At 42.9% G+C, this 23,815-nt stretch overlaps 1 protein-coding gene across 16 annotated transcripts in view; it reads right to left on the bottom strand.

Moving 5' to 3' along the window:
• Positions 1-245: 245 nt before the first annotated feature.
• The window catches only part of LEKR1 (leucine, glutamate and lysine rich 1), a 39,682-nt gene continuing 16,112 nt past the window's right edge, over positions 246-23,815 (bottom strand). For 3 of the 16 annotated variants that reach the window (XM_065073403.1, XM_065073404.1, XM_065073406.1), the window contains 10 exons: positions 23,385-23,504; positions 22,514-22,689; positions 20,908-21,093; positions 9,442-9,523; positions 8,032-8,109; positions 7,297-7,500; positions 5,830-5,923; positions 2,409-2,561; positions 1,291-1,590; positions 246-926 (listed from right to left, as the gene is read on the bottom strand). In XM_065073403.1, coding sequence (XP_064929475.1) covers positions 531-926; positions 1,291-1,590; positions 2,409-2,561; positions 5,830-5,923; positions 7,297-7,500; positions 8,032-8,109; positions 9,442-9,523; positions 20,908-21,093; positions 22,514-22,689; positions 23,385-23,504 — 1,789 coding nt within the window. In that variant the 3' untranslated portion in view covers positions 246-530. Of the gene's footprint in view, positions 927-1,290; positions 1,591-2,408; positions 2,562-3,453; positions 5,924-7,296; positions 7,501-8,031; positions 8,110-9,441; positions 9,524-11,926; positions 12,067-20,907; positions 21,094-22,513; positions 22,690-23,384; positions 23,505-23,815 lie in introns of those variants that run through there. The other 13 variants (XM_065073405.1, XR_010474565.1, XR_002419700.2 and 10 more) reach the window with 13 other exon arrangements.

The following is a 23,815-nucleotide window of genomic DNA, read 5'->3' as shown; positions in this document are numbered from 1 at the left end:
CCTCTTCTTCGGCACAAACATTCCAGGATGAAACTCCAAATCACGACAGCGGCTACCGCGGGGTTCGCCCCGCCGCCCTTTCCACTGCTGTACGGGTGCGTAACATCATGTAACAGCATTTACTGGATTCACGTAATTTTAAAAGTCCCATTCCGCAGTTTTTTACACCAGAAACGAGCAATTAAGTCACGAGGGAGAACACACAATATAGGAAAGTTCCAACAAAGCACTTAGAGAAAACGGTGTTTGAACTTGGCATTTATTTTAATTACACCTATTGAAGATGCGCTCGTCTAGGAGAGACTATATATTTTCTTTTTTACTTTTCTCATCTTTAAATGTAGATAGCGTGTAATTGCACTGATATGCAATGGACAAAGAAGCATTATTGCATTCAAAATATATTAAAAAAATAATTTAATTTGAAGTTGTAGAAACGCATGCGTTGCATCGGCCGCAGGGTGCACAAGTGAACGGTCGTCTGATGCACCGAAATGGTTTCCCCTGCGCCGTGTGTGTGTTTGGCGCTGTCAGAGCTGACTCAGTTGCCTTCTACCAGCGGCAGCGATGCCGCTCCTGGGCTCGCTCAGCGAGGCCGTCCTCCCTCGGGGGGGCCGCGGAGGGCTCGGGGCCGGCAAACCCCCCGTGCCGCCGCTGCTTCGCTTACCCGAGGTGGGGGCCTTGGCAGCTCTCGACATCCCAAACTGTGCGGAGAGGTTGATTTCCTTCCCAGCGCCAGGGCTGCCGCGGCTTTGCTGCCCGTAAGCAGAGGTTACGCTGCCCCGAGTCAGGGAACGCGGCGATAACGGGAAGTTTCCACTGAGCTTTTTTAGCTGCAGAACTTGCTCCCTGGCTTGAGTCAACGCTGCAGTCAGCTCATAGCGTTCCTCGCACTCTCTGCGCACCGTCTCCTGGAGAAGAGTGTTCTGCAAACAGAAACAAACACGGCTTGCAAAATGCCACAAGGCAACAAGTGTGACTGTGGAACTGCCGGGGGTGAAGGAAACAAACCCCGCAGCGCTGCCCCGCGTCCGGGCTCCTCTGAACGTCACTCCTCAGCATTTACACACAGGAGACGGCGCAAAACCCGCGGGACGCTCTCGGAAGTGATTTCTCCTCTGCTGCCCACCCTCCTACCCGTTATGATGGATTTGTTTTAGAAATCTTTTCATTTCAATGGTTTTTAAAGCAGCACATCCCAGGGGCTGAAATACAGATGCTTCAAATGATTTTAGCAAGCGCATGTCCCTCGGTAAAAATAGCAAAGCATTTCCTGGGCCGTGCTCCTACCTCCTCTTGGACCTGGCTCAGGCTGTGAATCAGCTGGGTCCTCTCCTGGGTTAATTTTTCCAGTTCATCTGACTTGTGTTTAATTTCTTTCCTCATATTATCCAGAAATGACTCGTTATTGTTCTTTTCCACTGTCAGCTGGAATTCAAGTTCAGTAATTAGTCTTTTAAGGCTCTGAATTTCTTTCTCTTTATCTTCATCTTTCTCTGCAAGTTTGATCTGGGCATCTTGTAGCTTCTTTTCAAGAATTTCAGTCTCCACCCTTAAGCTATTAGTGGCGCTGGATATTAAACCTGGGATCTGCATGAGATGAGACAAAAATGGCATTAGTCTCCATTCAGTGGATACCTCCAGGTATATAGAATCAGACAAATGTTGACTTCGGGAAATAAAACACAAATACAAACGTACATGTCCTCAAAGACAAAAAGAAACGCTTTGAATTTACATAATACCCTGAAAGGATATCAGAGAGATGTAAATTGATCCAAACTCACTCCAAACAGAGAGATTAATTAGTGCGTCCAAGATCAAAAGAGAAATAGGAGTAAAAAATGGGAAAACAGCCACGTTACCGCAAGCCAGTATTTCCCCAGGGGTTTAAAATCATAGTCAAATATTTGTAAAGTGAACTCAGCCGAACTGTTAGCATCAGCTCTTTAAAACACTCTGTCCCATAACAGATTTTAAATAACAATATAATTTCATCAAATTGATTTGATTTTTTTTCCAGAATTCTCAAGAAATGTGTCAAATCTTTCGAAAACTAAGGGAAAACTTTCAATTTCTGTATAAAACTTGCACAACTGTGGGTCTGGGTAGCTGGGAATTGTGGTTCAGTGGCCACGGGACCTTCGCCCATCGGTGCTGAATTCATTTGGGATGGAAAAAACCAGCATGGATGGGTTTGGGATAACTTGTTGTAGTCTGAAACAGTCCAAAGCTTCTAAAATATAATGATGTCAGTTTAAAATGAACTAACAACTACAGCGTATGGACATAGATGAACTGCAGGTAAAGAAAAATGGGAGAAAAGAAGGTTCTACTCCTTCCCTTGCTATTTCTTAGGAGTTTACATCATCTGCTGGCAGAAAGCGCATTTCTGGAGCGTTACGCACCTTCTTCTGCAGCTCTTCGTGATCTCGCTGGTATTTTGCGATTAATTCCTGCTGTTTTTGTCTCTCCATGTCCAGTTCCACTCTGGCATCCTCCTTGACTTTAAGGATCGCCTCCTTGTGTCGTGCTTCGCCTTTGGCCAGACCCATCTCCATCTGGGGAACAAGAGTTTGTTAATGATACAGAGCGACTCATCTTCAACTATTTGTCGTGTTCCACGGCACCGTAAATGAAGGGAGGTGAAACTGGGCAGACGGGCGTTTCGGGCACATTGGGCAGCCCCGGGAGGGTCTCACAAGCCTAAATTTAGGCGGTTGAACTTCACGCTAAATCACTACGAAAGCACTAAATTACAACATACTCAGCTGGTTCTTAAAACAGATGATTATTTTGCTGGAAGGTAAAACTCTGGTCATTATTATTTTCAAATGCAACAAAATGATATATAATAAATGACATCTACTCTGCTAAAAACAGGCCATAAACTCAATATTCAAATATTAAGATATTTAACTCTTTCTTATAAGATAATTTGTTATTCTCGCCCCTCAGCCTTGTGAGAGAATAGCAATTTATCCCGTGAATTAGGCAATTCAGCCACCGTTTCCTGCAGTTGCCCGGATTACGGAGGAAATCCCGGAGGCTGCATTTCGGAACCTGTTGTTCCAAACCCCGTACGTTAATAGTATGTTTCTGCAGGCTGAATTCTAATGGACTTAATTGCATCACGCTGAAAGAAGACGAAAGGCACATTAAACACGCACAACACCAGGCTGATGATTAAAATTATTAAAAGCAGAAAAGCCCAGAATGAGCTTAATTACAATTATCTCATTCACACACAAATTATGAGCAAAAGTATAACAACTCTCCCTAACTATGCGGAAAATATTCATTATTTTTAAAATCAAAATATACCCAATTCTGGGCATGGAATAGGCACAAATTCCTCACTGGTTTACCTTGAAACGGGCGTATTTGTAAGATTCTTAGAGGAGATGATGATTGGTGATGATGATGATGATTATTATTATTATTATTATTAGCAGTAGTATTAGTATAAGTGTTAGTATTAGTATTATTAGTATTGAAATGTCTTCCCCATTATTCTATATAGGAGTTAGGATTCTAATTGTAGAAAACCAAACTGATTAACTCGACATATTACTATAGGAGCAGATCATATGTTTGATGCCACTTGATAAAAAGACTAAAAATAAAGGCAGTACAGAAACCGGAGCCCATTCTGAAGATTATCTGGGCATTCTTCACATTTAACACTTGCTGCTGACAAAGCTGATAACCAGAAGAGGAAATCAAATGGCAGTTTATCTTCAAAGAAAGTAGAGTGGCTGCTAATTGCCTTAAAACCACTTACATGCGCATCATTAATTAATACTTTAAAAAATTCATAAAGCAAATGTTTACGTTAATCTGAAAATCTTTGGTGAAAGCTCTTTTTCCCTTCAATTCCATGACACCAAGTGAAGGTTTTTCTGTATTTCCAATAGGAAAGCGGAACACGTTACACTTACGCGATGGCACCCTGACCCAAGAAGAGGAGAACTTTGTCACTTTGTCACTTTTCTGATCCCTTTCCTGATGCGAACGCCTGCGGAGCACTTGCCGTACTGCATTCTAATGGCTGCGACGCCCCAGCTGCAATTGCTCTCTCCTCCTAGCGGGGTCTTTATCTTGTTGGGATGTCAGGTTGAACAATACGCTGTGATTATGCAGACAGCCTGACCTCATTCTAAAATTATATCCTGCGACGGAGAGGCTAAGAAGTTCTAAAAGAAATGGAACCGAGCTTAATTGCTAGTAGGCCAAACATTTTCCAGAGACTAAATAAAGCGTTGAGACACTTAGCATGTACTGAAAAAGACAGTAATTTTAGTCACCAGTTACGTAAGGCTGAAATCAGAAAAGTCAGAGTTATTGTTCAACACTATTTTCAATTTTTCCTTCACAGTTTTTTGTTTTTTTTTAATTTCTTCTATTTAGTTTGGGATTTTTTTTGGCGCTCATGTAAAATAGTTGCAGATTAAAACCAAGTTTACATGCTCACAGTTGTTTATGGTAAAGAGCTTTCCAAATCCCAATTAGCACATCCAGTGGGGACGCACGTTTGGTTCTTAAATCAGCTGGAAATGTTGTTCCACAGCAGACCTCAAACCCAAGTGTTGTTCCAAAGGTCAAAGCTCAAGAACCGAGACATCGCAAGTACACACTAAAAGACAATGAACAAGATACAAACGAACGTTGTAGAACGCGATGATGCTCGTTAACGATGCAGCTGGCGGGGGGAAAGTTGGTTAACTGCCATGAGTGACACAACGGCCACAGGGATGGCACCAGCACGTGTCACGGGATCAGTTTGGTTGGAAGAGACCCTCAAACTCATCGAGTCCATCCATTTCCCCAACCCCATCACTGCCCCATGTCCTGAGAACCTCATGTCTGTCTGTCCAGCCCTCCAGGGCTGGTGACTCCAGCACTGCCCTGGGCAGCCTGTTCAATGCCCCACAGCCCTTTGGGGAAGAAATTGTTCCCACATCCAACCTCAACCTCCCCTGGCGCAACTTGAGGCCGTTTCCTCTCGTCGTGTCACTTGTACCCTGCACCCAGAGCTGCCGGAGGTACCCAGCAGGGCACCCACACACCTCTCGCCTTCCTCGTCAGCTCTGCGGATAACAACCCCGCTGCCTTTTGCTATTTGACAACTCCTGGTCACTCCAGAACCGCTACACTACAACTGCTTGTGTGTTTAGCTCTGCTTTGCTTGCAAATACCCATCTTCTAAGGAAAGGATATTTTTGCTCATTCGCTTATTATTTGTTTTATAGATTAGTTTTACAGACAGCAATCTTCAGTTTCAGTTCAGCTAACCTGCGAGCAGGAAGGCTCCACGTTCCCTCCTCCTTGCCAACAACGCATAACCTTGTTTTTACTGGGAAACTACTTCAGTGTTAGATACCTGCTTTCCTACGCTTCTCTGCCACGTAGATCAGGAAACAAATCCAGGTACTGGTGTGCTTCCCCATGCAGAACTGTGGTATATAGGGTGTATAACCCACACTGTTGCACACAGAACGGGGTGGGTGCTGTTTGTTCACCCCCGGCACTCAGGGGACTGCACTCCTGACACGGGCACTTCACAAATCCCCCGAAACCTGGGAAGTCTGGATCACACCTGAGCATCTGCCAAGTCTGGGAACACTCCTACTAAATACCTGCTGCGTTCAGTTCCAACCCACGTAGAGAGATCACCCATCACAACCTGCTGTACAAAGATTATCGACGTGTTTGCGCTTGAGGAGTTGGGTATCTGGTTTACTGTCCTCATTCCTGACAGCTCACTACAGCTGAATAAAAGAAATACAGAAGAAATGGAAAGGGTGCCAACTGGCCCTCCAGCATTACCTTCTCCCTCCAGTTATCTTCACTCCGCATCTTCTGTCTTAATGTTTCCTGCAGCTGCTCTGTTCTGTTCTGATGAGAAATCAGCATTAACTCCCTAGAAACCACAAAAACTCGTATGTAAATGCGTGCTCTGCCCAGGCTGGGGATATGCCATTTTCTTGCAATTAAATCCTTTGTGGCCAAAGCTCGTCTTTTCCTCTTTGTTTGGTATTCTGTGCACTGAGCCCAGCAACCCTGCCGGGCGCCCCGGGGCACGGCAGAAATCACTGCTCAGCATTTGCAGAACGCCACCACGCGCTTTACCAATTCTGTGTGTTAAAGAACAAACTATACTTGCTCTTTCTTCCACACACACATATTTAAACCTCAGATATTGTTAATACTTCTCAAGTCAAATTTTGAAGAATACTGAAAAACCGTTACAATATTCAAACCAGAAACTGTATTCAATGAACTCAGGATATTACTAGCATTAATTAAAAAGTTGTAATAGGCTTTGAATGAAAACCATTGAGTGCTTTCTATTGTTAGAGTTATTGTTTGTTATGTGAGGCTTGTAGACCAAAAGCCCTGGAGAGTTTATATTCTTGTAACTTAGATTATTAGCAATGTACCACCTGGAACAACTCACATATCTGGGGTTTAAGTAGAAGGGAAATATTCTTCAATTAACATGTAATATATTTTCATGCAGGTACTAAAGTACAGGGAATATCCAAACCCTTTAAATATTAAAATAGCTTAATGCCCCTTGGTGTCCATCACTCTCAGAACATGTCTGTCCTCTCCTAAAGCCACTTTTCTGAATAGATTTTCCATTGCACACAAATCATGTATTGCCATGCCATGAGGAGGGAAGCGCACTTTCTCTTTTGCCTATAAAAGACAAGCTAACGTATCAGTAACTGAAAATTTACTAGCAGGACACTTTTAAATGGTAAAAACAAATGTGTGGTTCTTAGGAATAAAACTGGATATGTAGATTAAAAAGCAATTAAAAAAAAGCGGGTTTCTGTTGGTAAGTGCAGCAATCTAAGCCAACGGCACTCAAACTGGACAACACTCCAGGAAAGACAACCCTTAGAAGCTCAGCACCTTATTTCCTACATCTGAAAAGTAATTAGAGGGAAAACAGCAGCTTTGTTGATACCAGAGAACCTTCAAAATACAACGAGACTGGCGGGAAGTTGCCTGTACGCTTCACCAAATACTAAACCATATCCAATAACCTGGCATATGGTCCTATTTACAGCATTGTTACAGTTTGCACGTTGCTAATATGGGAATATAAACTCTCCAGGGCGTTTGCTCTACAAGCCTCACGTAACAAACAGCAGCTACAACAACAATAAAAGGGTGTTTAGATGAAGCCGGAGCTGAAGCTCTGGACTGCAAAGTAAGGAAGTTTTTCTCTCTTTTTTTTTAAATTTACTGTTATTTTGCGGTGCCAGGAGACGCCCCGATTACCTTTCTTGCTTCAGCATCGCCACCTCCTCCTCCGCCTGCCTCAGACAGGCCCTCAGCGCCTCCAGCTCGCTTTCCCAGCGGCCCGTCCTCCTCTTCAGCTCTTCTTCTTTCTTCTCCTTCTCCACCACCTCTTCCTGTAGGTGCTTGCAGACCTGCTGGCAAAGGAGGAGAGATTCCTCCTTCTCCTTGAGCTCCTTCGTAAGCCTACACATGAAATAAAGCGTCAGGATTGCAGTTCCTGTACTCTCACTCACAGGCAGATACTACAGACAGAAATTGTAACTGAAAAATAAGACATTAGACAAAGAGCTATATATTGTTTATGAGGTTAAATCTAGTGACGTGAGCACAAAACTAGAAAGTAAAACCAGGAAAAAACAGCGTGTAAAATCTCCATTAAAATAATAAAATAATTCTTTTGCTCTCAGTGCTCAGAAATCTGTATGTTATGTCATGTTATGTTACGTTATGTTTGTTATGTTAGGTTTGTTATGTGTTATGTTTGTTATGTTAGGTTTGTTATGTTTTAGGTTTGTTATGTTTTATGTTTGTTATGTTTTATGTTTGTTATGTTTTAGGTTTGTTATGTTTTATGTTTGTTATGTTTTATGTTTGTTATGTTTTATGTTTGTTATGTTTTATGTTTGTTATGTTTTATGTTTGTTATGTTTTATGTTTGTTATGTTTTATGTTTGTTATGTATGTTATGTTATGACATAGAATTTAAGCATTTACCTCGACTCAGAAATCCCATTTTCGTATTTCATTTTTTTCAGTTCATTTTGACAGACATCAAGTTCCGCTGATTTCACCCTAAGAAAACATGAGAAACCCGTGTGTTTGTCCAAAGCACTGATAGCCCTGCTCATGCAGCAACCCCAGCACCACGTTACTGACATATTATCTAACTCACATTTTCTATTTTGGTTATAAAGGCAGACAACAACAAGTTCTGTTTGTTAGTTCTAGTTCTAGCCAGCCTAAGCCAGGATCAAACAACAAGTTCAGTTAGTTCTAGTTCTAGCCAGCCTAAGCCAGGATCTAAACAAGCGCAATGTTGTGAACAAGGAATGAGATCTTGCAACAGCGATGGAAGTTTCAAGTAAGATACAAATAAAACTGAACAAATAACAATTTAGTAGCTAAGAGGGCTGGAAACTTTGCAAGTTTCTTGTCATGATGTCATCATTTCACCAGTTAATAACCATGGTTAAGCTTCATATTTACATTTAAACAGATCTACAATATGTTATTTTATTAAATTGTACCCATATTACATCGAAATTTTAATATTGCATTTGGAAACCCTTTCTGTTTATTTAACTGTGTCCACGAAATACTCATACTTAATTTTTCATACCCAATGCTTGTATTATCATTAAAATATTTTGTTGCTAAGCACTCCAAATATTTGCAACTTCGTTACGTTCAGACCCTCCGAATACAGGAACCGAATCCAGAAAGTACGCACCATAAAAGAATTAATCCTTGTCTAAATTGCAGAAAAACATACAAAAGACCAATGGTAGCTGGCCTGGAGACTGGCGGGACTAGATCATGACTCTTCAGCTCCATATTTGAAGCAATAATGTTAATTATCTGTGCATTGTACAGGTTGCTGCTGTTTCTGGCTGATTTTCTATGCACAGAAATGCAGAGATCACAGGTGTTCTCAGCTCCCACATGTCTTTGCTGACATCCTCTTTTTGCTCTATTAATTCAGGTTTTGTATACTCTTCACTTAAAACCATAGGTACAGTAAAATTACAAACCACAATAACACACTGGTGCAGGGGGAAAGTCACAGCAAATTTATATTGGGGAAAAACCAACTAAATCATAGTCACTGATTAAATACTAAAGTTTCCGATTAGTTTCAATGCACCCTTCCCTCCATCCCAAACCTACAATGTGAAATATGACTTTCCACATAGATTTTTAGTCCAGGAGTGATGTGGATTTCACTTGTGTGTTAAATGAAGCGTGGGACCGACCTGACCTGACAGCCCTGCTGCCACCAACAGACTCAGGTGGGTAGAAATACAGACCCTTTAATAGGCCATAACCCTCTCGAGTCACCATGACAAGCAGCGAGCTGTTCAGCTTTACGCAGAGTGGCAAAACCATGCGGCACAGAGCTCTTACGTCAACAGCTTTCTGTAGTGCTCCAGCTCGGCCGTCACCTTCTGCAGCTTCAGCCCCGTCGTCTCCACTTGGTTTGTTAAATCTGAAAAGAAAAACACGGGTTTCACGGCTGTGTTGTACTGAAATAACGCACTTTTATAGATACCGTGGTTTATTTGCACGTAACTCCTCGCTCCCACCTCCAATAGGCAATGCCGTAAGTCTCACCGCAGCCTCCGAACAAATGATCCTCTGGGAAAAACACGGGCTTGTGAATCGCAATATTTGCACTGATTTCCCACTGCTTACAATCCGTATAAGCCCGCTATTTATATTTTCTTAAGAATAAGAGAAGGCCGGGATGCAGAACAGGTTCCCGGTTTCTGTTTGCATCTCGCAGACACCGGCTCTACAGCAAGAAGCTGCTTTTCATTTGTTCGGGGGGTTTTATCCTACCAGGAAACACGAACTTCAACTAAATGTAACTATGAAATGCTTTAAATCATAGGGTTTGTACATAATGCTGAGAGCAAAAGCACGCGGGAAGGTGGACCTGAAAATAACCTGCTAATGCTGCTTCATATAAGACATTGACGCTGACTTACTGGCAATATATATTTTGTATTACTCTCTACCCAAATGTGATCTTTCAGAACACATCGCCCACCAGTTTCAATCCGCCGTTGCCTTTTTCCCAGTACATATCCCACCTCTTTTCATTTGGACAATTAGTTCAATGTTGTTTTCCACTTGGAAAAAACCCTTTTTTGAGCGGGAACTTCAGAACAAGATGAACTACAAATACACGCACACACTCTGGAAACTGCATATATTAAAAGCAGAAGGCCATCATAAATATAGATAATAATTCACCCATATTTGCAGTTACCTACTAGTAATAATTAACTGCAATCTGTATTCAGTCAGAGAATACCTCCCATTTACATCAGACTTTCAGGAAGTTTAGGAATCAAAAGGAGCGATTAGATGCGGTTCTACCTGAGAGCATTGTACGCTGGTGTTTAGACAAAACAAGTCTCAGGAATCCATAGGGACTGACGCTCTTCAGCACAGAGGGAGACGATCCCCCCAGCTTTGTGGCAAGGGCTGTTTTCCCTCGACAACAGCGCACAGCAATGGAAAGCGGAAAGGTCTGGCAAGAAGTCAATTAAGTCTTGTGTGTAAATCAAGCTGTGGCCTGGCAAAAGTGAAGTTAAACCTCCTTTGCGGACACAAATACGTTCCCACCGTTAAACGCAGCACCGTGTAGTGAGGGCTGAGCTGGGAGAGGTGAAGAGGTGAAGAGGAAAGTGGGCTCCGGAGCAGCCTTGCTGCCAACATCCCCGGAGACACCCCAGGCCAACCTGAGCTGGTGAAGGTGTCCCTGCTCATGGCAGGGGTGGCACTGGGGAGCTGGGAACGTCCCTTCATCCCAAACCATCCTGTGATTCTACGATCCGCTCTCCAAGCGCAGGGCTCAGCGGCACCAATCCTATTTAGCAGCACACACAACTTCGCTGCAAACTCTTCAGCTAAAACGTTGTTCGCCACTTTTTCACCTGCTCTCCCCATCCCTCCTTACCCCGCGATGACTGAATGTTTTCCTGTCATGAGTTAAGCACTCAGTGGCTTTGCAGGCATGAGAAGGGAATTTTCCTGAAATAAGATCATTTTATCTCAGATTCTACAGTTTCTCAGTATTCCTCGCAGCGTCTCTTCTCAGCTGGGTCTGACAAGGACCAGCAGGGACTGAAGGCTGCTGACCCTGGCTCCTGGAAGGACAAAGAGATGGAGACTGGTACCTTCTCTTTCCCTGCTCAGATCAGGGCACATTCCCAGCTCCGCAACCCCTGTTCTGATGCAACGGATGCTGACTCCACGTGGAACTATATTTACTAAATAACCAGTAGCGTGCATTTATCCCTGTTTGTCCCTGCCATTCTCCCTGTGACAACAAGTCCGCAGGTGCTTTGGTGTGACTGTGCACCTCAAACTGAGGGAATGTGGTCAGAAGCTGCTCCACAGAGCTCTTTTCAACCCTGCCCAAAGTTTGATGGTTGTGCATGACCACAGTAAACGGGAAGGGCAGCTTAACTGCTTGTCAAAAGCCCTGGGAAGCAGTGGTTTATCACCTTACAGTGTCCTCACAGTGTTTCAGTTTTATGCCTGGACAAACCAACCGTGCTAGGAAAGAGCATCCACGCTCGTCCAACAGAACCCCTGGAGATAAATCACTGACAACTCACAACTATTTAAAGGCTCTGTGTGTGACAGCGTTCTTGCCAAAAGTTCCTCTCAGCTGTTTAAAAAGAACTTCTCTGCCAAGCTCCCATGGCAATCAGAGCCGGGCAGTCACTGTGTGATCTGCGTCCTGTTATCTGCACCAAAAACCTGCACGGCGGACACAGAACCACAGAACACGGGACCGAGCGACCACGGCCGCTGCTCCCCGCATGGGGAACCACGGCCAAGCACACGGAGGACAGATCAGACCACCTGCACTTACTGTCCTTTACCTTCCTTTGTTTAACTGGCCATTCTTCAGTCATGTATTGTTCTGTACGCTTTTCCAAAGCTGAATAATTCAACTTTGATTTCCTGTCATTCACCCTGGCGTCGCCTTACGAAGTAAACGGCTCTGAGTTCCTACAGAAAGAGAGGAAACTTTGGCTTCATGCAGCACGCAGATGTTAGAAGGAACACGTGGGAACAATCTAACATTGAGTTCTACCTGCAGCGTGACTGCTTTGTCACAACAGATTAGGACAAAATTGCTGTAGATCAACATCACCGAAGGGAGAGCCCTTTGTCCTTCTTCTCATGGGGACGGCTGCTGCAGAGCAGCTTGTCACAACCACCCCTTTTTGGCAATATAAAATATATATATATATATATATATATGTTATTACAGAAGATCTCTGGCATTTCTTTAATTAGTACAGTTTCTCTTCCTCTTCCTAGATGTGAGAGTATGGACACAAATCTGAAATAAAAGAAGAGAGATAATGCGTATTTTGGTTCTAGTATTAATACTTTGGGTGGTCTCTTTCAGCTCCATTTCTTCTTTTACTCCGCTTGTTTGGAGTTTTCCTACTGGCTGAGCACTGGACAAGAGTATTTTCATGAGGGGGTAGATGGATTCAATTATCCGGCTGGTTTCTGCAAGTCTTCTCTAGAGAAAGTTCCCAAACCAACGGGAGCTGCTTGGCAACAAGTCCCAGGGATCAGACCCACAGAGACTAAATAATACACATTTCAATCAAGCTGGAAAAATATAGTACGAATGAGGAGAGCAACGAGGAGACAGTAATACAAATGGAAACTTATGCTGAATAAAGAAAAGCATATTCAAATGCTTATGTAAAAATGTTCTCCAGCAACAAAAATAAAGCTTGTTGCAAAATACGCAAAACCAACAAAAAGCACTCTCATGCTTTGTAACACTGATACTCATTTTAAAGCTTTAAGTACCACGTTTTAAAGACTCTTCAGTCCAAAGCGCTCTCAACGTTGTTTGAGTTTAATTCTACTTATCTTTGTGATTCACAATGTATTTTCCGCTAGTCGTACACAGTCACAATTCACCTTTCAGGCAGCACACACGACCAGCCCGGCCGTCAAACAGGGACAAGCGGCGGGTGAGGGCAGAGATTGAGACCGACCCCCTGCCCCTCAGGGTTCGGGCAGGATCGTGTTCTCCAGCACGTGAGACGCTGTTCTGATGGGGACACGGACCGAGGGGACGCGGCTCAGAACACGCACAAAAAGATAAGAAAAAACAATACAAAGAACCAAAGTCGGTGACTGTTTCCTCTTTTTGGGCAAATTCCCGTAGATGCAGCCCATGGTATGTGCGGAACACCAAGCGCCACGTCTGCCCATAAATTGGTTTTAGGAATTCAGCCGCCCAGTTTGCACCCTCTCACGGTGCTGAACGAAGGCTCCGATTCCAGCTTGGTAAACAGCAAAACTGGTAGAGTTTCAGTAAAAAAAAAGCTCTGTGAACAATATTCCCATTGGGCAGGCAGCCGCTCTGGAAGCCATCAGTTCTGCAGCTAATTCGTAACAGATTCCCCGCGATATCAGTTCAGAAGCACGTGTGATCGAACCATGTAATTTTGTACTTTTCCTGCAAAACCTACCAAAAAAATCCAAGCTGCTTTCTGAAAATGTTGGTCTCATCTAAATAAAAGCTCAGTGTTTTATACACATGCAAGAAAAGGAAGGTTATTTGTTGGTAGTTAAGACTTTCTAGAGGTTAATGTGCACAGCTCCAATAGCTCCTGCAGACACGCAGACCCAGCCGGCGCTTGGGACCCGTTTGCTCCAGCAGCACCAGCCCAGTTCTATTAATGCTACACCAAATTCAGATGTACACTTAACACAGATACTTAAGTACATTTATTTAAGGAGCATACTAGAGAAGCTGTGAGAAATATGAAATACATATGTGAAAAATTATTGTGTCAGACTAGGAATAATTCGCTTCACTGTATGTTTCTGAGGAGACCAAAGAAGCAAACTGAATACTTAAAGTCCCTACATGCAAAGAACAGAACTATTTATTTTTATTTATAATATTTAATGTACTATGTTCCCTAAGATAAATTCTTTTTTGTATACACAATAAAGTATTTATTTGTGACTCACAGGCCTGTCTGGAAAGAGCCCAGGGACGGACTCCAGTGTACAGACTGACATCCTTTCTGGAGAGCCGAGCGGTGCCACCAGGAAGTCTCTAAATCACTAGGAGCTGCCAGGAACCGGGAGAACATGCCAGAAACAGGAGTGCCTGTTCCTTATCTCCCCCCGCACATGTTGCTGGCGGCTGCCAGGACCCAGCGCTCCGGACCTCTGCTCTCAACTCGTACTTCACTTCCTTCATGTTCGTATATAAAACAAGCAGAGCAAAAGCAAGATAAGAGACCAGATTCTAAATTATTTTGGGCGGTACAAATCTAGAACACGCTCAGTGCCCTCAAAAGAACAAGCCAGCAACCGCGTACACCACGCAAACACGATGGCAATCTATCCCAAGGCCTTACAAAGTGTTTCATTAGAGAAACACCACCACCTTGGCAAAACCAGCTCCCCTTTTTGTCCCCAAGTGCACAAGGGACGTGTCACCCGCACTTTTGCGGCCAGGGAGACGGTTGACACGGCATTGGCTCCGCCAGGGCCAGGGCTCACACTTGGACTCGCTCTTTAAGGCTGAATTTTCGGCAGAAGTTCCTGCCTTTTTGAATCCGAGCTAATTGGGATGTGTCAGAACTGCTCGTACCGGCCCAGCAGCCAGTGGAGGAGGAGGAGGAGGAGGAGGATGCTCTTTTCATCGCGTTCCTCTTCCACTCAAAGCGCCTCCTGAAAAGCGCTAATGAGCCATTGCTTCGTGTAACCCATGTGTCACATTCTGCTCAAACACCAACGCCGCGTTCCCCAGCTCTCACCCTTCCAAATCTCAGCACCGCAGCTGGAATTAATTAAAAAAACCACTATTTCAACAGTACTTGTAGCATGAATAGTGGATATTTGAACCGCAGCCTACTTAAAACTACAGGAAACTATTCTCTCGTCGTATTTGCAAAGCTCTTCCAAGCGGTCTTTAAAGTGTCATTAAAGACACTTCACGCAGATGAAAATACGGCTCCTTCTATCCACGAAGCGCGACCGTTCCCCGCTGGAGCGTCCCGCTCGTCCTCCAGCTGCCGCCGCTTCGACAGCATCTCTCCTTAGTTTATTCCGCGTTTACGTTCAGTAACTTCAGCAGCCTGTGAAGCAGCAGCATCAAAAGATTTAAAGGCCATGTTTCATGCACACAGCCAGCAATGTAAACCTAGAACTGTAAATAGGCTAAAGAAAACCTGCATGACTTGGTGAAGAAAAATTCTTCCATGACTGATTAAGTGGAGGAAAGGATTTGGACGGTAATAAAAATGAAGAGTCCAGGTATTCCCTCCTCTCTTTTAGGGGAATGTGTTCTTCTGCTGCTCACAACCCTAAGAATACACACAAAGATGGTACCACGAGGCATTATTGATTTCTTTTTCTTGCGAGTCTATCTGATTAGACAATTATTCAGCAGACCTTGCCCTGCGCTGAGCATTTCTCCAGCCCTGTCATCTTGAGATAACTGCATGATGCACAATGAGCCCAAGAACTGGTAGGAAAGCAGCAACCAACTTCACCGCTTTGCCAAAATGTAACTCACTGCTATCATATTCCATAATTTACTGTTCTATGATAAATACACAAAATACGGATCTTCAAAATATTGGCTGCGGAAAGCAAAGTCCTTTCAAAATAGAGAAATCCCAAATCCTCCTAAGTTTTGGGTTGTTTTCTGGGTCATTGAGCTATTCTAGTACCAAAGAGGGACCTTGGCTTCAAAGGAGTTTGTGGGAAAAAAAGAGGCAAACTAAACCAAAAAACCAGCCTCCCCAACGCATGGACACTCTAGATCTGATTTCCTACACATTAACTTTATATGGTGTAAATCCACTAATTAAAATTGATTTTCACTAAGATGAAGTGATGCAATTAAAAAAAAAAGTGTTTTTCCCACTACTTTAATACAATGGGAAACTCATAATAGTTGATGCTTGTTTCATGAAGAAAATAATTCTTTGTATTTCTAAGAGGACATTTGTATTGTCAGCGCACCAACCACCTTTATTACCCCAATCCAGCAACAAGTTCCATAGAGAGACTGTGTCTTACTGATCCATTCAGGAAGGGTAGAATAAAAGCACCTGAGCCAGCAGTCTTGAAATCTCCTTCTGGATATCCACATCAAACATTTTATTGCTTCTTAAGAACTCATTTATTATTAAGGGCTGCATTTTTTTAATTCATAAAAACAGACTTTAAAATGCCTCACATAAAACCACCTCCTTAGCTGGTACTTCAGCTGTTCATTAAGATTCCGCAGAGTCCTGGTATTCTGTATGAACTCTTTATACGATGTTTCCTTTGTGTTTTCTCCACAAAATGTCTGCTATTTCAGGATTTTATTAAAAAAAGAGAGCGGAGATGTGCAGAATAAGCGAGGGAAGCAGCCGAACCGGGGGAGCGGGGTCACCGTGACCCTGCTGCTCCAGCTCGACCCGCCGCGCCGCCTGAGAATCCGCACACACCAACCACCCTGATAACTTCCAGCCAACCCATTGCATTTGCTTTGGGTTGTTTTTTTAATCCCTTGTCTCTGGAAATGTATTTTAAATGGGCGAGCGAGCAGGATTGATAATACTGCAGCGACCGATAATACTGCAGCGCACTTCATGGGCTTCTTGAGGGCGGGAGCGGCTCTGTACAGCACCCCGAATTACAGATTCCCTTTATCAACATCGACAAGCAGCTTCCGAAATATTCCTTTGAAGTGGATAGAATAAGACAAAAATATCAGGTGGCAACTCTGGGCTAGGTCTCCTACCAATGCTGGCAGTGGAAAATTATTAATAAAGAGGTGAGCATGGATAAAAGTAAGAGTTTAGGCTCCTTCCACAGTCACCCCTTCCTTTTCGGTCGTCACATCGAAGTGAAAAATGATCATTTAGTTCTGTAAATGCCAAGTTTGTTCTCTTGTCAAAACCAGAACTCTGCAGTTGCTTGTATTCACACTCAATTCCAAGAGCGGAATAACTGGTGAGAGCTGAATCACAAATGTCCTCCCCAAATTAATTTTGGGGAGAGCTCAGGGACAGTGAATAAGTTTACATTCCATCCTTAAGCCTTGATACTCATCACCTGGGCTGCTCATTAAAACATCTTTACTTTCCAATTTGCTCTAGAGGTCAACAAGCTCACCGGACGATACTGTTGATATTGTTTGGAAGCAAAGTCGGGGAGCGCTCTTCACCCCGGGAGGTGCCCAGGGCCGGCATGGAGGAAATAAAGACAAAAGGGGCAAACCCACCAACGTGCTCCATGTGGGATTGGATCCCATCGCTACAGAATGTACAGCCTACAGCATCTTAAACCATAAATCTGGAACAGAAAACACAAAAGTGTACAAACAAAATCCACCAACAGTGCTGATGTAGACATAATTCTATGGGATTTATGGGGACAGAGCATAATTTTCATCAGAAGCAGGTGAAGGGGACATTTTCATCAACTTTTCTCTTGGTAAGAACATCGTTAGCTCCAGGTGATGGCCTGGGGTGAAAGAGAACCGTGGTGTGTGCAAAACGGAGATGCTGGGACAGCGGGGACAGGACAGTTTGCACATCCACCCTATTGACACCTTAGATCTGCTCAGTGAAACACCGGCCCCCATGTGGGGTTGGACCCTTCCCCAATTCACGGACAGCAGAAGAAACCAGAACCCAAGTGCCCGAGACGGACACGGGAGCTGTTGCTCAGCTGAGGACACACACAAAGTAAATTCCACACTGCAAGCGCCTTTCTCTGGTCTTCTAAGATTACAAGACATTTCTTTATAGAGTTAAAGGTGGGAAAACTGAAAAGGCACAAGAACAAACTATGAACTCATTGTTTATAGGAACCTCTGAAGTAAACAGCTTTACAAAACCAAAAAGGGAACTCACTGAGGGGAGTTTTCATATCAGCACAAACGTAACGACACAAATATCTCATGTAATGATATGAAACCACATATTTCAAAACTTAAAAGATTGTCTTATTAGCCTCAAGGGCCTCTTAGAACAAGATGAGACATGTGAGGAAGCCAGATTCTCCTATAATTGCCGTTCCAAGTTCCTGCTCCTTCCTTTGAACCACACCATGGATTCCAGCGCTGGGGACACGACACCGAATTAAACGGACTTTAGACTTTCCGCAACGGCAGCAAGCGCCGACATTCCAGCTCCCGGGAATGCTCGTCGTGCCCACAAACAGCCACTTCACCGCGAAAACTTAACTCCGCAATGTGTAAAATCATCCGAGTCACACTGAGCATGACATCTTATAAAAGTAAAATCTACGGTTTTGGAACTCGTATGTGTTGGTGCTTACAGCCAGGCAGGAACCACAACAGCCTGCACACCAGCACTAACGAATTTAACTTGGGCCACCCATGAGTCTATTTTAGTCCATATAAAAAGATTAAAAGACTTTTCAATACAAATGAAACGTTGAAGTATACTTGAGGAGGAGTTATTTTTGCATTGAGATTTTTCAGTTTTGTCTAATATTTCCACCTCAAAAATGCATGTCAAATGTGATGGTGTTCTCCTCGAGGCAGCCGGGGAGCAGAGCCACTTTGAAAACTGCAGAAATTCACATTTCTAGAGAACGGTAAATGATAAATGATCAAAGTGCTTATGACTTATCACTGCTTCTGTCTATTTATACAAAGATACTCCTAAAATGAAACTGGAAATAAGATTTCTGGTCATACTGAACGCAGAAGAAAGCCAAGTATTAGGGCAAAATGAGCATTTTACATACACTCCTCCTTAACGAATGCAACAGTGTGACCCAAACACGACACCACACCAGCACATACCAGAAAATTGGTGCACAGATTCTGAACAAAATATCTGTGGCATTATCCTCAAAGCAACACACAAACCCTTGCAATTAGCAGCACTTCTAGTAGAATATACCCATTGCCGTACAAAGGAACTTTGCGTCTCTTTGCAAGGCACAAGACCACGCTAAAGACCAAACAAACTTCTTTTCCGTAAGCGCCACTCTACCAGCGAGAGAGGAAAGTTTAATCAGCCACAATAAACCACTGCGGTGGGTGTTATCGCATTTTAGATCCAGCACCTTGGCCTCTTTGGAGCGATACTGTCCATTTGGGTGATTTCTGGCACCGTAAGAGCCTCCCAGCTCAATCTCTAGGGTTACTTCAGCATAAATAAAGACAGAAAGTGAACATTAAGAAACAAAACACGCGGAATATTCTAAACTACGTAATTTCCAAATTTCACACCGCGGCGTTGTAACAGTCAAACCTGGCAGTGAGGTATGTGCACAGATTATTTTGATACAATATGAATCTCTCAATGGAGAAGAAACAGAAGTGAATGCATTTTAGCAGCTTTTCCAAACAAGTTGCAAGTAAAACACGAGGAGCCCCATGTAACCTCCCGCTCTCGGGACAAGCAACGTGGTTTAATCAACCACTGCAACTAGTTAACTCCTTCAATTTTATCTTTTCTAGTGGTGTTATCTTGAGCTTATTAGGAATTTTGGCTTTTTTAGTTATATTTTTACCCAGGCAATTGTCCCAGATATGTAATACATATTACAGATATAAATTATACATATGCTATTGAGATTGTTTACTTGTCTTGAAAAAAAACCCAACGATGCGGTAGAGCCCATTTATGTATTCCCAGCACTTTATTTCACATTTCCTTAAAAGTGTCTCCTAGTGATTTTACATATAAGTCAAACAAAAAGGTACAGATTTTCTGAAACATGTCCAACTCGAAAAAGGAAACTGAAATAGAATTGATGCATTTCTTTCCATTTGCTTACATCTGCAGAAGAAGATGCTGCAGTTAACAACTGACAGCTCTAAAGTTTATTCCTTGTGTGGATGCTGCCTGCAAAATGCTGTAGTTACCTGCTTATTTCTATCATTCAAACACATCCTTCCTGACGCTATTGTTATACACGGAGAAAAAGATTGTGTTCAGCAACACAGGTTGGTAACTCATGGGGTGCTGTCTGCGGTTTTTCTACATCGCTGTCTCCCATTTGATATTATCACGGGTATCGAAGGATCAGTGAAATTCCTTCATCGTGACAAGCACCGAGACCTACTGCTGGAAACGTGCAATTACACGCTGTGCGTACGGCAGCGCGGTAATCGCTGTGCCAACTCCATGACTCAAAACTACGCCCGGAACAGCACAACCTCGATACGTTTCTTAAAATGTCTCTGAGCCAGCACACCGAACGCAATCCTGCTTTAAAGGGAAAAGAGATTCAAGAGATACCAATACAAACCATCTTTTTGTAATGCGTTATTGTCTCAGCAAAGCTCACAAGAGAGAATTTCAAGTGCTATCCTGCGAGTTTTCAAGAGGACTCTCTAGATTCCCGAGACACACATCAAAGGCAAGTCATTAGACAGACTCATGCTTAATGAATCTCGGAGCAAAGAGACTGGCGTAGCCTGACCCACTTTTCAGTTGTGATGCCACAGCAAAAAATCCTGCCTGGCCTTCCACTCAAAAGGAGAGTATTTATTCTATTTTTTCTAATTTTTCCCCCTGATGTTTTACATAAGATTGACAAGCAACAACATAATTCTATCAGCACCATATTCATTGTTTTTCTCCCTCCCTTCATTCCTCCCGCGCCTCAGCTGAGTCCCGTTCCCAGCAGGGCACCGGACTCTTCAGAACAACACATCACCTTTCTGACAGCACAACACCCACGTTGTATTCGGGCCCGAGCCGGGCTGTTGAACACCTTCACACTAACAACCACAACTCCAGTGCTTTTAACATCGTTCTCTGGCATTTCATTTTACTTGGAAGTTTGCTTGAAATGTCAAAATTCTCTTACCTAATGTTTCCTTCTGTAGCTCACGGCACCTACTCTGCAGTTCATTCCCTTGCTGAAGTGAAGTTTGAAGCTGTTGAGTTTTCAGCTCGACCGTGTCGGCCACCAGCGTCAGATGTTTTACCTTTTCTTGGAGGCATTCGTTCTCCCTCTGGGATTTTGCTAATCTTTGATTCAATTTGGGTATTTCTGAGGAGGAGAAAAATGTAGATTGTTGTCAAATTTACCTTGTTCACTAGGAAGTATTACACCTGATAGATGACCTCAGGACTTCAGTTCAGGTTCTGCTGAGAACGTGAAGGGCCAAAAGACACGCTTTGTGCAACACCTCCTTACACAGATAACTTGCACTTAGCCAAACACCTATTATTGACAAATAATACTAATTTTATTCTAAGCAATAACACGTATCTCCTGCAAGATCGAGTGACAGAGATACTGGAATCCAAGCTTCTTATCTTAAGAAGATACAAAACCCATTGTTGACACACAGAAAAACAAGCCTTAAAATGCTATGAATGTCTTTGAACCTGAAGATGTCTGCACAAACTCACACTCATATTCGCTTTACTGGCGAGAAGTGGGCAGAGAATGAGCACAGGAAGAGAGGAACCTTTAGGGACACACAACACTCCGTCTAATTAGGAGATGAAGTCACGAAGCAAAGTGTGTGATATTGACGCTGACATTTCAGTGAATTGTTCTTACAAAAACTCAAAGCTGAAGAGTGATTTTCCGGTCATGCTCGTGGTGGGCTGGGCTGGGGCGGCCGCGCTCAGCTCTGCCTGCTCCCAACAAAGCCATCATTGAAAACAGGAAATATCACTTCTCATTCCCCAGGAAGCACAGGCTGCTGGGCAGCTGCTATTTCAAATGAAACTACATATTTTCTGAGATACTCCCTGCACGCAGGTTTCACTTAGGCTGTGACTTTGCACTGGGGTTCGCAGGGTTTCAGCAGCAGAACGATCTGGGAGATGCACATCGCCCATCACACCTTTATATTCCTTCTCACAGGGACAGAAAGCGACAGCAGCTCACCTACTTCTTTGCTATGTGATAACCCTTATGAAACTAACCTCCGGAACTAATAGCAGCTCATCGACTCAGACACACACAGCATAAGAAAGGAATATATAGATATATAAATATAAAAATTATGTGCAACAGCCTTTCAAGTTGCAAAAGTCAGCGTGGGGCCTGTGCGGATGCTCTGGATGTGTAATTACACTGAGGCAGAGCAAGGATGGTATTCAAGGATAAAACTGAATCTTCAGGAGACACGAGGCAAATTAAAATATCACAAAGGCTTTATGTTGAAATCATATCCGTAGACTCATAGTACATATATTATTTCTGTTTCAAATAATAGTATTTATACTATTTCCATTTCAGTTGGACCCAAACAATTAGTCCAGCACGCTAATCCAAAGGGAACCGGACTGAGTGGAACCCAGTTCACAGCAGACAGGGTCTCCTGATACTTGCAACCTGGACAAGTTAATGTCAGAATTAGAAATAATCTAATTAATTTGACCTTCTAATTTACCATGTTACACTCAACTACCAAAATATATAGTTATTAATATCTTATTTCCAGGCGATTTACCTGTCAAAGCTTCTTTGCTAACAGTCTTTATTTGTAGAAAAATCTCCTCTTTCATGGCAGCCCAGTTGTCCAGGTTGCTGGAGATGACTTCTTTAATACTGTCTAGCTCACTTCTAATAAAAGGGAAGAGGGAGACGGCCTTGTTCAGAGTTGAGCAATGGTGTTCCAATGTGTTTCTGCAAGACAAAAAAAGAACACCAGACATACATTCTTTTAAATTACAAACTTGGGAAACTAAAGTAAACTTGACAACTGCTTTTCTGTTGTATGACAATTTATGCTATATTGGGTTACAATAATATAGTGTATGAAATATGTTGTACATTGGATATATTTATATTGAGTTTCTCCCTTCTAAATGTTGATTTACGGTGTGAATTTAGGGGTTGTCATATGCAGGGACAGGAGTTAGACTCGATCCTTGTGGGTCCTTTCCAACTCTTAACATTTTATGATCATCTGATAGAGCTTAAATGTATAAATGAAGAAAACTGTGCCATTGCACAATCGCTTTTTATTGTGAAATCACACTAATCATGTTTAAATGACTATATGTCCAAGCTTATGTTGACTCTTCATAAACAAGACACGTAAGAAATACCGTATTTCTGATGCATTACAACCAAGTGGTACACACGCACTTTTAAATGTTAATTAATGCTTTTAAATTCATGAAGAAACAAACTTGTTGCTCATAACATCAGCCACTAGCAGTGCTATTTTCCAGTTGCATTTGGCAGCACTACAGCATCTCAGCGTGCTGGAACAGCAAGAAGCACCGGGATGGTTCCAAACACCCTGAGCATGTCCAGCGAATCCTCCCGCCTGTTCACAGGAGGCACAACATCAGCATTTCCTTTGGGGCTCGTACCTGAGCACCTGTGATTGCTTATAGGCAGCTTCCTTTTCCTCTTGGAAATACCGCAAATCTTCTTTCGCGTTTTTTAACTCCTCTTGCTTGGTTTTCAGCTCCACCGTTAGGTTTTTTATTCTATAGATGCAAAGAAAACCATCAGAAAGTATTACTTGCACTACAAACCAAGCTCTGACTTTTGTTTCAGCTTTAAATTAAAAACATGCTGAAAGGCTTTTCAAATATGATAATTGCATATTTCAGACTGAGGTATCCAATCTCCAAATGGAGAGAACTTCATCTTGTGGCCACTGTGCGAGCAACTCCACAATACATTTGTAAAGTAACGTGGAAACGTGCACGTCCAATATCAGCTCTGTGCAATGCTATATAAATATCTTCAGAATCCAGTGTTCATTCATGGATACGACACAGAACTCACCCATCCT

This window comes from Columba livia, chromosome 9 (assembly GCF_036013475.1).
Source record: "Columba livia isolate bColLiv1 breed racing homer chromosome 9, bColLiv1.pat.W.v2, whole genome shotgun sequence".
NCBI classification, from domain to species: domain Eukaryota; kingdom Metazoa; phylum Chordata; class Aves; order Columbiformes; family Columbidae; genus Columba; species Columba livia.
The sequence above is the reverse complement of the archived record's forward strand: the minus strand, read 5'-3'. Positions and strand labels throughout refer to the sequence as shown.